Raw genomic sequence first — 13,612 nt, forward strand, 5'->3', positions numbered from 1 at the left:
CCTCCTCATCCTCTGCTTGGGGACCAGGATGGGGACAGGGGTACCACCTGCCCCCTCCTCAAGGTGCCCCCGTGCTGCCAGCCCCACCAGCACTTCCCTTGCCCGGGTCTCTCCTGCCCGGCCCTGGCCCCCCAGACACCCCTGGTGTCCCCACGGTGCCACCCACCCCTCATGTCCAGGAGCAGGTGCTGATTTGGGGGGTGGGAAAGGAGGGGGGGGCAGGAGCTCGTGGTGGGGGAGGGCAGCCCGGGCCCGTTTCGATTTGTTCTCAGTATTTCTGCGTATTCCTCGCCGTCCCTTTTCCCTCTGTACAAGATGAGCTGTATGGTCATGGTGACACGGTGGCTGCGGCCGCCCCGCGCTCACTGCAGCAGGGCCCGGATCTGTTTGGACGTGGTGTCGTCGTTCAGGTGCCGAGTGGTGTACCTGGGCGGGGAGGGGACACGGGTCACAGCCCGCCAGCCGCTCCGCTGTCACCCCCGCAGCCGTGTCCCCAAGCCCCCGCTGTCACCCCCGCAGCCGTGTCCCCAAGCCCCCGCTGTCACCCCCGCAGCCGTGTCCCCAAGCCCCTGCTGTCACCCCCACAGCCGTGTCCCCAAGCCCCCACCTCACCTCAGAGCATTCAGGAGCCCCTCGGTGCTGGTGGAGGGTTGGTCTTTCAACACTTTAATGCAGCCTTTCATCTGATGGGGGCACAGAGAGGGGCTGTGATACCCCTGGCATCCCCCTCCCTCCCCATCCTCAAGCCAGGCAGAGGGACCCCAGGGATCACAGCTGCTGTGGCGTGGCTGCCACCCCAAGACCACTCACGTCGATCTTGGAGGTCTTGGCGAAAGCCCCCACGGGGTGGACGTGGTCGTAGAGGATGATGACGCCCACCATCACCCTCATGCAGAAGAGCAGGGTCTCGGTGTTGGTGAAGCGGCTCCGGTACTCCCTGAGCCAGGAGAGAGGCTGCCTGAGCCTGGGAAAGGGGTGGCAGAGGGACCCCAGGGCCGAGATGTCCCCCCAGACCCCAAAGTGGGGCACTCACGGGGTCTCCAGCATCACCCTGCACACGCAGGCCATGGTGCTCAGGCAGTCGGTGGTGTCCTCGATCGGGAGGGTCTTGTTCTGAAAGCCAACAGGTCCCAGCTGCTGTTTCCCCCATGTGTGGTGGCTGGAGGGGGTTTCTGCCCACCCTGAGGGTGCCCCCAGCCCCCCTCACCTCTGACACGAACTTGGTGGTGGCATTGCTGAGGGTTTTCAGCATGGGGGTGGCCTCGGCGTAGAACAGGGACATCCTGTTGGCCATCTCGTTGTTCACCTCGCTCTCTGCATCCAGCTGGGGGGGTGAGATGGGGGTCACTGGGGTGGCTGAGACCCCCCCACAAGCCATTCCCAGCCCTGTGGACCCCTGGGGAGCCCCCCCTGGCCGGGGGAACAGCAGAGCCCTCCCACCTGCAGGTTGTTGATGCGATTCCGGCTGATGGTCCGTCTGTAGTAGCTGAAGTCGTTCTGGATGGCAGGGTTGGTCATCTGAGGGGGGGACACCAGGGTTAGGGGTCCGCAGGGACTCTGCCGGCTCTCAGGGTGCCGGTGTGGGGACCCCCCTCGCTGTCACCCCGCACAGGGAGGCACCTTGAGCTCGTCGAAGCTGAGGGTGAAGTGCAGGATCTCGGCGAACTGCTTGGCCAGGGCTTGCTCCCGCTCCAGGTGCTGGGTCGGGGCGTAGGGGGGGCTGGTGAGGGCCTCCAGCAGGCTCCGCAGGGCGTTCTCTGGGGACAGAGCACTCCCGGTCCCCCTCTGCACCTCCACACCCCCGAGGGGAAACTGAGGCACGGCGCGGCATCCCCAGCTGAGCACGAACTCCACGGACAGGACTCCCGCCGCCTCCGGGGGGGATGCGGGATGGACAGAGGGGGACACAGGGCAGCTCAAACACTCACCCAGCCGCAGGGAGAACTCGTAGAAGCGTTTCAGCTTGGCGACCAGGGGGCACACGGCGCTCCAGGCGCGCTCCTGCAGCCGCAGGTCCCCGGGGTTTTGGATGGCCTGGGGGCGGGGGGGAGATCTCCAGCGCTTGCCCCAAGCCACGGAGGGTGTGCGGGCAGGGGGCTCCGGGGCTGCACCCACCTCTCGGATCTCCTGCCCGGCTCCCGTGTAGGACTGCAGCTCGGCCAGGACGCTCTGCGCCTCCTCCAGCACGGCGTTCACCTGGTTCCACACCGCCGTCTCGGCCTCCGTGGGCTGCGCATCTGCAGGGCAGCGCCCCGGGGAGAGAAACCCGGAGGGCTCTGAGCGGGGCCCGGGCCGGCCGGAGCCAGAGCGGGGTGCCAGCACCCCAAGGCACGGCTCCGCAGCCCTTCCTGGCCGGACTGTGCCCCTAGCTCCGTTCTCCTTGCCCGAGCTCAGGTCAAGCCGTGGAGCGGGGGGCGGGTGGGGGTGAGTCCTGGCTGCCCTGTGCCCGCGGTCCTGCTCACCGCGAGGGGTCCCCGAGCAGCCCCCGGCCCCAAGAGGCTGCGAAGTGCCCCGGGGGGGAGAGGTGCGGAGCGACAGCCCCCGGCCACGGGTCTGGCCCCCCTCCCCGGGGACACCCCCGGATGGCACAGGTTGGGGGAGGACGTCTGGGATGGGCGCGATGCGATGGGCGAGGGGGACAAAGAACTCAAAATGGTGTTGATGTGGAACTCAGGATAAGTACGAAACGAAAACGGAAAATAAAAATCCCATCTCACTTTCAAAGTCAAGGAAAAAATTAGGGCCTTGGTCAAGTTCGTTATAAGTCAACACTTTTAGAAGGTTCCCCATGTGAAACCTGCAAGAGAAGAAACAAGAGGAAAAAAGCATGATGGTGAGGTGGAGCCCGGGGAAGAGGTGCTGGGCTGCGGGGGTCCTCCTCCCGCTGCTCCCCGGGGGCTCGGGGGGCTCCGGGGGTGACCCCGCGGCTGCTCCCGGCCCCGGGTGCAGCCTCTTCCCCCCCGATGGTGATGAGCGCTGGCGATGGGGTGATGGAGAGGGAGGAGTGAAGGGAGGAGAAGCTGCCGGGAAATCCCTGAAGTCTCCGGAGTGCTGGCTACAGCCAAACCCCTACTCTAGAGCCAGCCCCGAAATGGGGGGTCCTGGGGAGCCCCCAGAGCTGTGGAGGGGGCTGGAGGCAGGAGAATTTGTGCTGCCTCAAAGGAGCCAGGAGGAGCAGGAAGGTTCCTCGCTGTGTGAGTGGGGGGCTGTGTGACCCCAGCCCTGGGTATTTTGGGGGGTGCCAGAGTCAGAGGTGGTGTGGGGGGCTGGGGCTGGGGCGAGCAGAGGCCGCTGCACTCTTTTCACCCTCCCCACTCCTGCTCTGAGCTGTGCCCTGGGAGGAACGGCAGGAGGGGGAGCCAGGGGAGCCCTGGGGCTGTGCCCGGCCTGGCATCCTGCCACAGCGGCCACCGTGTCCTGTGTCCCCCCGTTGCACGGCTTGTGCCCGCTGGGGATGGAGCTGGGGCCGGGGCTGGGGCAAGCAGAGGCCACTGCACTCTTTTCACCCTCCCCACTCCTGCTCTGAGCTGTGCCCTGGGAGGAACGGCAGGAGGGGGAGCCAGGGGAGCCCTGGGGCTGTGCCCGGCCTGGCATCCTGCCACAGCGGCCACCGTGTCCTGTGTCCCCCCGTGTCCAGCCTGGGGGGCCGAGAGCTGTCCTTTCCTGGCCCTCAGCCCAGACCCAGGGGAAGCTGAGGCAGGTCCCTGCTCCCCATCCCTCGGCGCAGGCTGCAGCCACCGCACTGACCTTCCCAGCAGTGCAGGTGGCACGGATCACTCCCTCCTCCTTTCCCGGCCTGCAGGCTGTCCCTGTCCTGGCGGCGTCACGGGACATGCCACACGGCCACCAGTGCCAGCAGCTAACAGCAGCGGGTGTGTGCCTGAGGTGGTCCCGGGCCAGGTCCTGCATCCTGCATCCCACCACTCTGCCAGGACATCTGCCCCACTCTGAGGGATGGGGCTTCTCCTGGGATCCTGTTCCTTTGCCCCATTTTGGAGACTTTTTCAGGGCCCCAAAGCACCTGGGGACACGGGGCTGCTCGGGGACACTGTGCCTGTCCCCATCCTCTGGACAGCAGCTGCGGTGGCAGCCCTGGTGCCCTCCCCATGCCCACCCTGCTCATGGGACTTACTTTCAAAATCCAGGAAAAAATGAGGACAGTTTTCTAAATCTTTGCCCAATACCTTTATCAGGTTGCCCATGGCCAGCAGACCTGAGTGAGAGAAACAGAGCAGAGTGGAACAGCATCGGTGCCACCAGCTGGACACCCTGGCACCCCTGAACCCCCAGGGGCCACCACCCTGGCACCCCCGAGCCCCCAAGGGCCACCACCACGTCACCTTCCTGTGCCCACCCCAATCCCTCCTGGCTGGGCACGCCGCTGTGAGCATTCCCTGGGAATGTAACAGCTCTCCCTGCACTTCTGACAGCTCCAGAGGGAAGGGAAGAGGGGTGAGGGTTTGGGAGCCTTGTGCTCCTGGGGCACCCCTGGCCATGCTGCCACCCCTGAGACCTCCCAGTTCCCCAGCCCTGGCATCCCCAAGGGATGGGGGGCAGCCCCAGGTGACCCCCATGGTGTCATGCATTCCCCTGGGTTATGGGGCTGGGCATTCCCCATGGACAGGGGAAGACCCCAGTGGGAATTACACCCCACAGATGCAATTTGGGGGTCTGGTGCCTGTGCCAGAGCATCCCACCCACCCCACAGCCGTGCCCTTGGTCCTTACCTCAGTGCCTGGTGTGGCAGCAGTGGCTATGGCAGGAGCAGGGGCTGTGCCACCCGCCTGCGTCACTTCATGGGCCGGCAGGGAGCTGTGGGCAGGAGGGCAGGAGGGTCAGGGCACCCCACTGGGGACTCTGTGGGTGGGTGACCAGGAGGGGAAGCACGGTGGGACACTGCTTCTCCCCTCCATCTCATGCTGCCACCAGCCTTCACCTCATTTACCTTGTTTACTTTTTACTGCCACCGGGAGCTCAGTGTGCATCGGGCTGAGCATCCCCGTCCCTCCTCACCCCTTGTGGCACCTGCCAGCAGCTCGGGGATAACCCCAGAGTGGAGCCATCTGTCCCCATCCCTCCTCGGAGAGGCCAAGATCCCCAGGGATGGCTTTGCCAGCTCCAGTGGTTGGGTTTGCTCTTTCCTGAGCACTCTGTGAAGATCCCTTCGTGCCGCCGACCAGCCACAACCCAAATCCTGCAGGCAACCGGGTGCTCCCCCAGTTCCCTGCATCCCACCCTTCCTACAGGGATGTGGGGGGGTCGGGATTGGCCCCACGGTGTCAGCAGGCACCGGGAAGCAGCCACGGGGCTCAGCAGGTTGTAATTAAGCGCTTGGGTTTAATTAATGAGGCTGGGGAAGGGGAGAGGGAGAGCTGGAGCAGCAGGGGAGGGATGGGGTGGCCTCTTGCTTGCAATGGGGCTGTGCTCCCCCCAGCCCAGTGCTCCCCACTCAGCCCCAGCACAAACCCTTGGCATCAACAGCGATGGCTCTGCCTTCCTCATCCTCATCCTCCTCCTCCTCCCAGGCCCACTGAGTGGTGGCTTTGCACTGGGGCTGCACAAGCCTGAAATGCAGCTGGTTTTTGGGGTAACTGGGGTACACCAAACACACCCAGAGCTGCTCTGGTGCAGTGACCCCGAGGTTCATCCTGCTGAGCACAGGGGTGTTTTGAAAGGGTGCTGGAGTGTCCCTGGGGTGCTGGGGGGGTCTCTGAGGTGCCAGGGGGTGTCCCTGGGTGCCAGGGCAGCCGGTGGGGTGGGAGATTGGCCCCTGCCCTGCTCTGGTTCTGGCACACAGGCTGTGACCGGCGTGCGGGCGTCCTCGTGCCCGTGCCACCGTTGTCCTTGACGGGCAGCTTGGAGCTGGGATTTGTCACTGCTGAACTCTGCCGGTGCCCAGGGAAGGGGCACGGATGGGTCCCCAGTGTGAAGATACCCCGGGGTGACTCCAGAGCCGTGGTGCAGGGGTTTGGTGCCAGGGGCTGGTTTGGGGGTTGCTGCAGCCCCTTGGGCTGGGGTAAGAGGGGCTCTGTTTGGGGTTCAGCCCCTGTTTTACACCTTTTCCTTAGTCTCAGGAGCTTAAACCCCCCGGTGGCACTTGGCTTGGGGGAACATGGCACATCCCTCTCAGGGGGGCTGTGGGGGAGGGCGAGGGGCTCCCCCCAGTGCAGGCTGCCCACTGCTGAACTGAGCCCCAAATCCGCTGGGGGAGTCACCCCCAAACCGGCAGCGCTCACAGAGGAACGTGCTGCCACACGAGGGCTGGGAACAGCCGGCTCCCTGTTCCCAGCCACACCCGAGGTGGCCCCGGCTTCTGTCCCTCCCTGCGGTGGCCTCGTTGCACCCCAGCCCTGCTCCAGAACCTGCCCCTCTTCCCGCAGCGCCGCCTCTCCCTGCTCCCCACGGGCATCCTGCCCCACGGGGACCCACGGCTGGTGTCACCTCCATGGGGACAACCCAGCCGATGGGGGTGAACCCCCTCTCCTGCTCCAGGCGGGACCAAATCCTGCATCCAGGAGCATCCCTCCCCGGAGCCGGCAGCGATGTCCCCGGGCTCAGGCCACCCCGTGTCACCGTTTTGGGGCTGTGTCCCTCTGCTGCCGGCGCAGCATCGCCCTGGGCACCGCAGCCTGGTGCAGCGCCGCAGCCCCGGCCGGGGGCTGCCTGCCCCTTCCCCTTGACCTGGTCCCGCTCCCCGCAGCCCCCCGCCCGCCGGGTGCCCGCTGGGTGCCCCCCGCCGCCGCCGAGCCCCCCCGGCCGCTGCCCCCCGCCCATGGCACCGCCGCAGCCGCCGCAGGGTCGGGCGAGTGGTGCCTGAAGGATTTTCCATGGGGGGCACAGCTTATCCCGGGAATTGGGCTGCCGGGGCCAGATCCCACCCCGGGATCAGCCGCGGCACCCCCAGCCCTGAGCAGGGTGGAGTTGGGGCTCCTCGGCGCCGTGACCCCCCGCTCTTCGGGGATCTCCCTGACCGGAGGGATCTGTGAGCCCCCCACGGGGCTGAACCCCCCTCGAGTGTGGCCGGGGGGGGGGGCCCACCCCAGCACCCCCGCTCCTGCCCAGCGCCGGGCCGGGGGTGCCGAGCGGGGGTGCCAGCCCCGGGAGGCACCCCTCGCCCTGCCCTCAGGCCTGGTGGCAGCCCCGTCCCCGTGGCCGTGGCGGCCGGCGCTCACCGTGGCGCTGGGAGCCCGCGGCGTGGGCAGGCGGTGGCGGCCGGGAGGGTGAGGGAGCCGCCGGGGCTGCGGGGACGAGCCGCCCGCCGTGTGCGTGAGCCGCCCTGCGCCAGCTGCCGAATGCACCACAAAGACCACCATAGCCCCCCGGCCCCCCCACGCCACCGGTGACGGTGACGTCTCAAGTGTGAGGGAGACGGGGATGCTTTAACCCCCTGCGTGCCGGCCGGAAAAGCTCTGCGGCCTGGCGGGGAGAAGGGTCGGGTTGCCGCTGCCCGGGGTTTGGGGGACAAGGGGACATGGAGAGGGTCGCCCCTCATCGGAGGCAGCCTCAGTTCCTAGCACGGGGAGGGAAAATCCAGATATTCCTTTGCTGCTGCCCCAGCCGATGGGTGGCACCGTTTCCCTCGGTGCCTTCTCCGGGGAGGGGGACAAGCACGGACCCCACCTGGTGCCACCGCAGCGAGGACAAACCAGACCCCCGTGCCGGGACCCCTGTTTGGGGCAGGCAGCACCCTCTGTGCCTCATCAGCTCCCCCAGGACGGGGCAGAAAGGGTGTGGGTGGCAGGAACCAGCTCAGAGCTGTTCCCGCCGGGGTGAGGTAGGAGGAAAGGAACCCCAAAAGTGGGGCTATTTCTGCTTTTCTACCCCGACTCCCCCCTTTTCGGGCCGGGGAATGACAGTGGGGACATCAAGAGGCACCCCCAGTGCTAGGGTCACCCCAGGTCCAGCTTGCCCAGTGGCACCCAGAGCTGTCCCTCAGGGACACGGGGTGGGTGACAGCAGCTCCCCGCTCCTTCACAGGGGCTTTTGTGCTGGGGGGATCTCAGAGGGGCTGGCTGAGCCACCAGAGCCCCGAGCAGTTCCAGCGTCACCGCCGGGTGACCTGGCAGCGCAGAGGGACAGGAACTGTCGGGGTTCTGCGACAAGCACCGGCGACTCCTGCTCCCCAAGCCCCCCGCGGTTTGTGGGGGGCTGAGCCGGCTGCAGCAGCCGGAGGCAGAGGGGGCTGCGGGGTGTCCCCCATCGGGCGCAGCCCCCCGGGCCGTGCTGCTGCAGCCCGTAGCCGCTGGGGGAAGCTGCAGCCCTTCGCATTCCTTGCATAGGGAGGTTTTTCAGCACTCGGCTGCGCCCTGGCAGCTCTGCCCCCGGGGGTGGGTGTTGGGGGATGCTGCTGCAGGAGTGGAGAGGGAAAAGGTGTCGCGGAGCCAGCGCTGCCTGCACAGCGCTGTCCCCCCGCAGACACCCGGTTGTCCCCTCTGCAAACTCAGGGTCAATATCCCATTCATACCTGGGCTCATGCAGGTTTTGGGATGTCCCAGTTTGGGTGCTGGGCTCAGCTGGGTGCTCCAGTGGGTGCTGTGCCGGTGTGGTCAGCCCTCCACGACCCCCAGGCATCATCCCAGCACCACGACTTGGGGTGTCAGGGCCCAGAAAAGGACATCTCAGGACCACACAGTCACCCTGATCCTCATCCCAAGGGCATCCCTGTCACCTGGGGCTCCCCTGCCTCTTCCAGCCCCTTCGGCTCCCCCTTCCCGTGAGCTGAGCCGGGCTGCTCTCATCCCCGGCAGCCTGCGCTGCTTCAATTAAGCCCTCATTAATTTTTCAGTCCCCCGGAGCACCCCGGGCACGGGCGGTTTGCAGAGCTGCTAATTGGTGTCTTCTCTACTCCACATCCCAGAACAGCCAGCGGGGCCGGGGGGGCTCATCCCCCCCCCAGGCTCTCGGGGACGCTCACAGAGAGGCTTTGGGGCCACACCGAGCCACGTCCCGTGCCCAGCACAGGCTGTGGAGGTGACCCAAAATCCGTGGGGCAGAATCACCTCACTCCAGGTGGGGTCCAGCCCTGGTCAGGGACACGGCACGAGGATGCCACGTCCAGCCCTGGGGGGGTCCCAGCCCTCCTGCCCCCAGCTCCACTGCTGCAAATATTTGTGGTTTTTGTAACCCAGCTCTGTCTCACCCCCAGCTGGGGCAGTTTCTGCTGCTTCCCTGCAGAGAAAAGGTGGGTGCACCTGAGGGCAGGTGCCTTGGAGGAGGGCTGAGCACCCCATGGCACCCCACAGCCCCACTGGGGATGGGATGGGATGGGATGGGATGGGGTGGGATGGGGTACATGGCACCCCACAGCCTCACTGGGGAGGAGATGGGAGGGGATGGGATGGGGTGGGGTGGGATGGGGAGCAGCTCTGGCTGGCCAAAGACTTCATCCAGGCCCAGAGACCACCACATGCAGAGGGGCAGCTTCGGACGGGCCCCGTGGCGCTGGGATCACAGCAGGATGCCAAGGTCACCGCGAAAAGCGCTCGGCGATCTCCATGGAAACACTCCACGTTTGGTTCTGGAGATCAAAGTGGTTTTCTTGTCCCTCTCTCCTGTGTGCTTCAGCCGTGCCTGTGCCAAGCGATGGGACTGGCGTGTCCCAGTGTCCCCAGTTCCGGGGTGAGGGACCAGCATCCCCGGCATCCCACCGCCGACACCCCCGCCGCACCCCCGTCCCAGCATCCCGGCCCCATTTCCCCTCCCAGCATCCCAGTACCCCCCAGTATCCCACCTCGACCCCCACCCCGATTGACTGACAGCTCTCCCAGCCAATGGACGAGCGTCGCCGCCGGGGGGGGCGGGGGGCCCGCGGCTACAAGAGGGGCGGGAGCGGCGGGGGCTGAGCCGGCGGCTGGACCGCGGCCCCTCCGGTACCGGCAGCGGCTCCGCGCCCCGCCCGGCCCCGCCGAGCCGCCACCTGCCCGAGCCGCAGCACAGGTAAGGGCCGTCGGGGCTGGAGCCGCACCCGCGGGGCCGGGAACCGGCTCCCCCCCGGTGCGGAGCCGCCGTCGGGGCAGGAGCCGCTCCCGGAGCCGCTTCCAGCGGGGGTCGGGGCCGGTGGCCCGGAGCGATCCCGTAGTGCGGGTGGGCAGAGCATCCCCGAGCCCCCAGCCAGCACCCAGCCCCGTCCCTGCCCCGCTGGCTGCCATCCTGGGGTGCTGCTGCAGGGTGGGGGGCTCTGTGCTGCCCTGGGGGGGACACCCGTGGTGCCACCCCTCTGGTTTTGGGACCGGCAGCTGCTGATCAGTTGGTGCTTTGGGGGTGAGCGTGTGGCTCCCTCCTGGCTGGTCCCTGGCCTGGCGTGGCTGGGTGCTGCTTGGAAAAGGGATTTGGGGGTTGTGGAGCTCAGGATGCTGCTCTGGAGTCCTGGCCGCTGAGGGGCTGCATCCTCCCGCCGTGGGAGGACCTGGATCATGTGGAGTGCCTGGCATGGTTTATGAGCAATGCCAGCAATTTAGAGCCAGGCCACAGTGCCGGGGGGGGGTTTGTGGAGCCGAGCTGGGGTGGCTGGGGAAGCCTTGTGCTCTGTGGGTGTCCGGACACTCCCCGGGCTGCCACGGCAGACGGTGGCAGATGCTGGTGGGATGATGGGGCAGGAAGGAGCTGCTGCCTGTGGGATTTGCTGGGAGCACGAGGAACCCCCCCATCACCCATCCCGGGGTCCCCCCCGTGCGCCCCAAGCCCACACGGCCAGCAGCGCATCACATCCCTGAGAGGACACGGTGCTCGGTTGGGCTCCAGGCGAACTTCTCCTCAACTTCGTGGAGAGAGAAGATCCAGGAGCTCCCGGAGAACCATCTGCTGCTCCGGCTGAGCGGCGCTGGCAGCCCAGGCTGCGTGGGAGCGGGCACGGCACGTCTCGGAGCGGCTCCGCTCCCTGCCCACACAGCCAGGGCCCTGCCAGGGCTGCCTGCTGCTCTACCCCCCCTGGCTGAGTGGTTCCAAGGAAAAATCCATGGAAGAAGCCATGTTTTGGCAGTTTTGTGTTCTCCTTGGAACTGCTTTTGCAGCTGCAGTGCGCCTGGAGCGCCCTGGGCTTTGTGGTTTTCAGAACCCTAACCCTAGGCAGTAAAAGCAGCCTTACACAGTTCCCACCAAGTTGCAGGATGGACATCCCTGTGGCCGGCTGGATGCTGTGAGGGCAGCAGTGCCAGGGAGGTTTTTATGTGCCCTAATGGCAGATTCCTCCTTGTCCCATCCTTGGAGAAGGGCTGGTGAAAGGTGTTCCTGCCCATGGCAGTGTGGCTGGAACTAAATGAGGTCCTTCCTTGTCCCATCCTTGGAGGAGTGCTGGTGAACGGTGTTCCTGCCCATGGCAGTGTGGCTGGAACTAAATGAGGTCCTTTCCAACCCAACCCATTCTAGGATTCTATGATCATGCTGTGGCAAAGGCCATGGGAAGAGTTCTGAATTTTCAGTTGCTTTTTGAGTGTTTTCCTGCAGCCCAAAATGAACCCAGGGGATGGGGTGATGCTGATGGCTGCCCTGGTGGGCTATCCCAGGGCCAGCTCCTGGACACCTCCAGCAGCAAAGCCACAGCCACATTTCCAGTGCCACAGCTGCTGTCCTTCATGGACACCCATCAGCCAGGGGGATCAGCCCCAGCAAGGAGAAGAGAGATGCAGGATCAACAAGGGTGGATGAGGGCCTGGGAGGACCATCCCTCTCCAGCCTGGTGTGGGTTTTCCTTTCCAGGGGCAGCCATGGGCAAGCACAGCAGCAAGCTGGCCCCGGAGATGCTGGATGACCTGGTGAGGAGCACGGAGTTCAGCGAGCAGGAGCTGAAGCAGTGGTACAAGGGCTTCCTCAAGGACTGCCCCACCGGCATCCTCAACCTGGAGGAGTTCCAGCAGCTCTACATCAAGGTGGGCTCCACCTGGGGGTCTGGAGCACCTCAGGTGCAGCCTCCCTGCCGAGTTCCCCCGTCCTCACTTCAATTCCTCTTCTCTCCTTCCCGCAGTTTTTCCCCTACGGCGATGCCTCCAAGTTTGCCCAGCACGCGTTCCGCACCTTTGACAAGAACGGGGACGGCACCATCGACTTCAGGGAGTTCATCTGTGCCCTGTCTGTCACCTCCAGGGGCACCTTTGAGCAGAAACTCAACTGGGCCTTCGAGATGTACGACCTGGACGGGGACGGGAAGATCACGCGCCTGGAGATGCTGGAGATCATTGAGGTACTTCAAACCAGCAGGGATTGTTTGCTTTTCCCAGGGTTTTCACAGATAATGGGTCCCTTTTAGCACCAAAGAATGAGTTTTCCTACCCATAGCCTTGTCTGAAGGGTGCTTGATGTGGATCTGGTAGAGCAGGGTCCCAACAGAGCAGCAATCCTGTCCCTGTCCCCTGCCTTGTCCTGGGATCTTGTGTCCTTCCAACATTCCCTCTCATTCCCACTCTCATCCTCCTCCAGGCCATTTACAAGATGGTGGGGACTGTGATCATGATGAGGATGAACCAAGACGGGCTGACACCCCAGCAGCGAGTGGACAAGATCTTCACAAAGATGGACAAGGACAAGGATGACCAGATCTCCCTGGAGGAGTTCAAGGAGGCCGCCAAGAGCGACCCCTCCATCGTCCTGCTCCTGCAGTGTGACATGCAAAAATAGAGCCCTGGCACTCAGGGCTGGACTGGCTGCAGCCAAACTCTGCCCCCTGTGATGGTTTTAATCCCTGTTTTTCCCCCCATTTGGCCCCAGGCATGTGCCACATTCCATCCCTCCTGCTGTCCCTGCTCGGGTGCATCCTGGGCAGCCCAGGTTCCACACCCTCGAGGTCAGAGCTTGCTCTGAGCGTTGTCAGCCCTCTCCCACCCTGGAGATGGATGCCCTGCAGCCACTGGTGTGTCCTGGCTGACCAGGACCGGCTGTTCCCACATCCCTGCTGCTTTCTCCCTGCTTTCCCCCACTGCTCCACCTGCTCCATTCCCTGATCCTAACTGAGACCAGCTCTGTCCCCTTCCTGCTGCTTTCCTCCCACTTTTTGGCTTGTGATGTCTCCAGGGAGGCTGAAAAGTCCCAAGTCCTGCTCCTTCCTTCATGGCAATTCCCTGGAAGGCTGCCTGGAGAGGCCAGGGCAGGGTCTTGCACCAGCTTTAGCTCTTCCACCTCTGTTTTCCCTGCTGGGAACAGCCAGGCTTGGTCAGGACACTTCAGCAGAGAACAGAAGTGTCCAAAGCCAGTCCTGGATGTGGCCAGTGTCCCATCCCAGCGGCCACCTTCCACCCCATCAGGTGCCCTGGGTGCTTTCTGACCCTCCTGGAAATGGAGGTGATGCCTGCTGTCCCAAACTGGAGGCAGGGTCAGGAGTGTGGGTGTGGAAGGCAGGTCCTGGTGCTGCTCCTGGCTGTGTGGCACTGCTGTGGGGACAGCTGGATGGGGTCTGTGGGGAGGTGTGGATGGGTCCTGTCCCTGCTGAGCCTCTGGAAAAGCTCTGAGGCCACCAGAAACAAATCTGTCTCCTTCCTCCCCCCTCCCAGCCTGCAGCATCCACCCCTCCTGTCCCAGGTTGGTGTTTAGTCTGCACCAGGCTGGTGTTTAGTCTGCACATTGTGGTGTTGGTGGCTGTGGTGTCTGTTAGGAGATGGTGAAGTCGTTACTTATTTTTTTAATG

General features: G+C 65.1%; 2 protein-coding genes across 4 annotated transcripts; one reads left to right on the forward strand and one right to left on the reverse strand.

Annotated features, from left to right (window-relative positions):
- Window positions 1-246: 246 nt before the first annotated feature.
- Window positions 247-4,202, reverse strand: LOC121342779 (CYFIP-related Rac1 interactor A-like). 2 transcript variants are annotated; one of them, XM_041417440.1, is made up of 10 exons: window positions 4,133-4,202; window positions 2,116-2,237; window positions 1,929-2,034; window positions 1,621-1,757; window positions 1,441-1,518; window positions 1,208-1,324; window positions 1,034-1,113; window positions 811-937; window positions 613-683; window positions 247-426 (listed from the first exon to the last, which is right to left on the reverse strand). In XM_041417440.1, exons 1-10 carry the CDS (start codon window positions 4,200-4,202, stop codon window positions 363-365), a joined length of 972 nt encoding a protein of 323 aa, XP_041273374.1. In that variant the 3' UTR covers window positions 247-362. The 2 variants fall into 2 exon arrangements, with proteins under 2 accessions (XP_041273374.1, XP_041273375.1); XM_041417441.1 differs by lacking the exon at window positions 4,133-4,202 and adding an exon at window positions 2,718-2,835.
- A 7,494-nt stretch (window positions 4,203-11,696) lies between these two features.
- On the forward strand, window positions 11,697-12,609 carry HPCAL4 (hippocalcin like 4). Of its 2 annotated transcripts, XM_041417471.1 has the most exons (3): window positions 11,697-11,864; window positions 11,960-12,175; window positions 12,412-12,609. In XM_041417471.1, the coding sequence occupies exons 1-3, from the start codon at window positions 11,703-11,705 to the stop codon at window positions 12,607-12,609; spliced, it is 576 nt and encodes a 191-aa protein (XP_041273405.1). In that variant the 5' UTR covers window positions 11,697-11,702. The 2 variants fall into 2 exon arrangements, with proteins under 2 accessions (XP_041273405.1, XP_041273404.1); XM_041417470.1 differs by lacking the exon at window positions 11,960-12,175 and having other exon boundaries at window positions 11,698-11,864.
- Window positions 12,610-13,612: the final 1,003 nt, after the last annotated feature.

This window comes from Onychostruthus taczanowskii, unplaced genomic scaffold, assembly GCF_017590055.1.
Source record: "Onychostruthus taczanowskii isolate IOZ18803 unplaced genomic scaffold, ASM1759005v1 scaffold56, whole genome shotgun sequence".
NCBI lineage: Eukaryota > Metazoa > Chordata > Aves > Passeriformes > Passeridae > Onychostruthus > Onychostruthus taczanowskii.

What these genes read in the sequence shown, in the direction of transcription:
- LOC121342779 (XM_041417441.1), bottom strand. Translation starts at nt 2,829, where the DNA reads ATGCTTTTTTCCTCTTGTTTCTTCTCTTGCAGGTTTCACATGGGGAAC. An exon ending in ATCGCATCAACAACCTGCAG is followed by an intron (nt 1,325 to 1,440) that starts GTGGGAGGGCTC and finishes TCACCCCCCCAG; the next exon opens with CTGGATGCAGAGAGCGAGGT. An exon ending in CCAAGACCTCCAAGATCGAC is followed by an intron (nt 684 to 810) that starts GTGAGTGGTCTT and finishes TGCCCCCATCAG; the next exon opens with ATGAAAGGCTGCATTAAAGT.
- HPCAL4 (XM_041417471.1), top strand. Translation starts at nt 11,703, where the DNA reads ATGGGCAAGCACAGCAGCAAGCTGGCCCCGGAGATGCTGGATGACCTG. An exon ending in TCCAGCAGCTCTACATCAAG is followed by an intron (nt 11,865 to 11,959) that starts GTGGGCTCCACC and finishes TCCTTCCCGCAG; the next exon opens with TTTTTCCCCTACGGCGATGC. An exon ending in AGATGCTGGAGATCATTGAG is followed by an intron (nt 12,176 to 12,411) that starts GTACTTCAAACC and finishes ATCCTCCTCCAG; the next exon opens with GCCATTTACAAGATGGTGGG.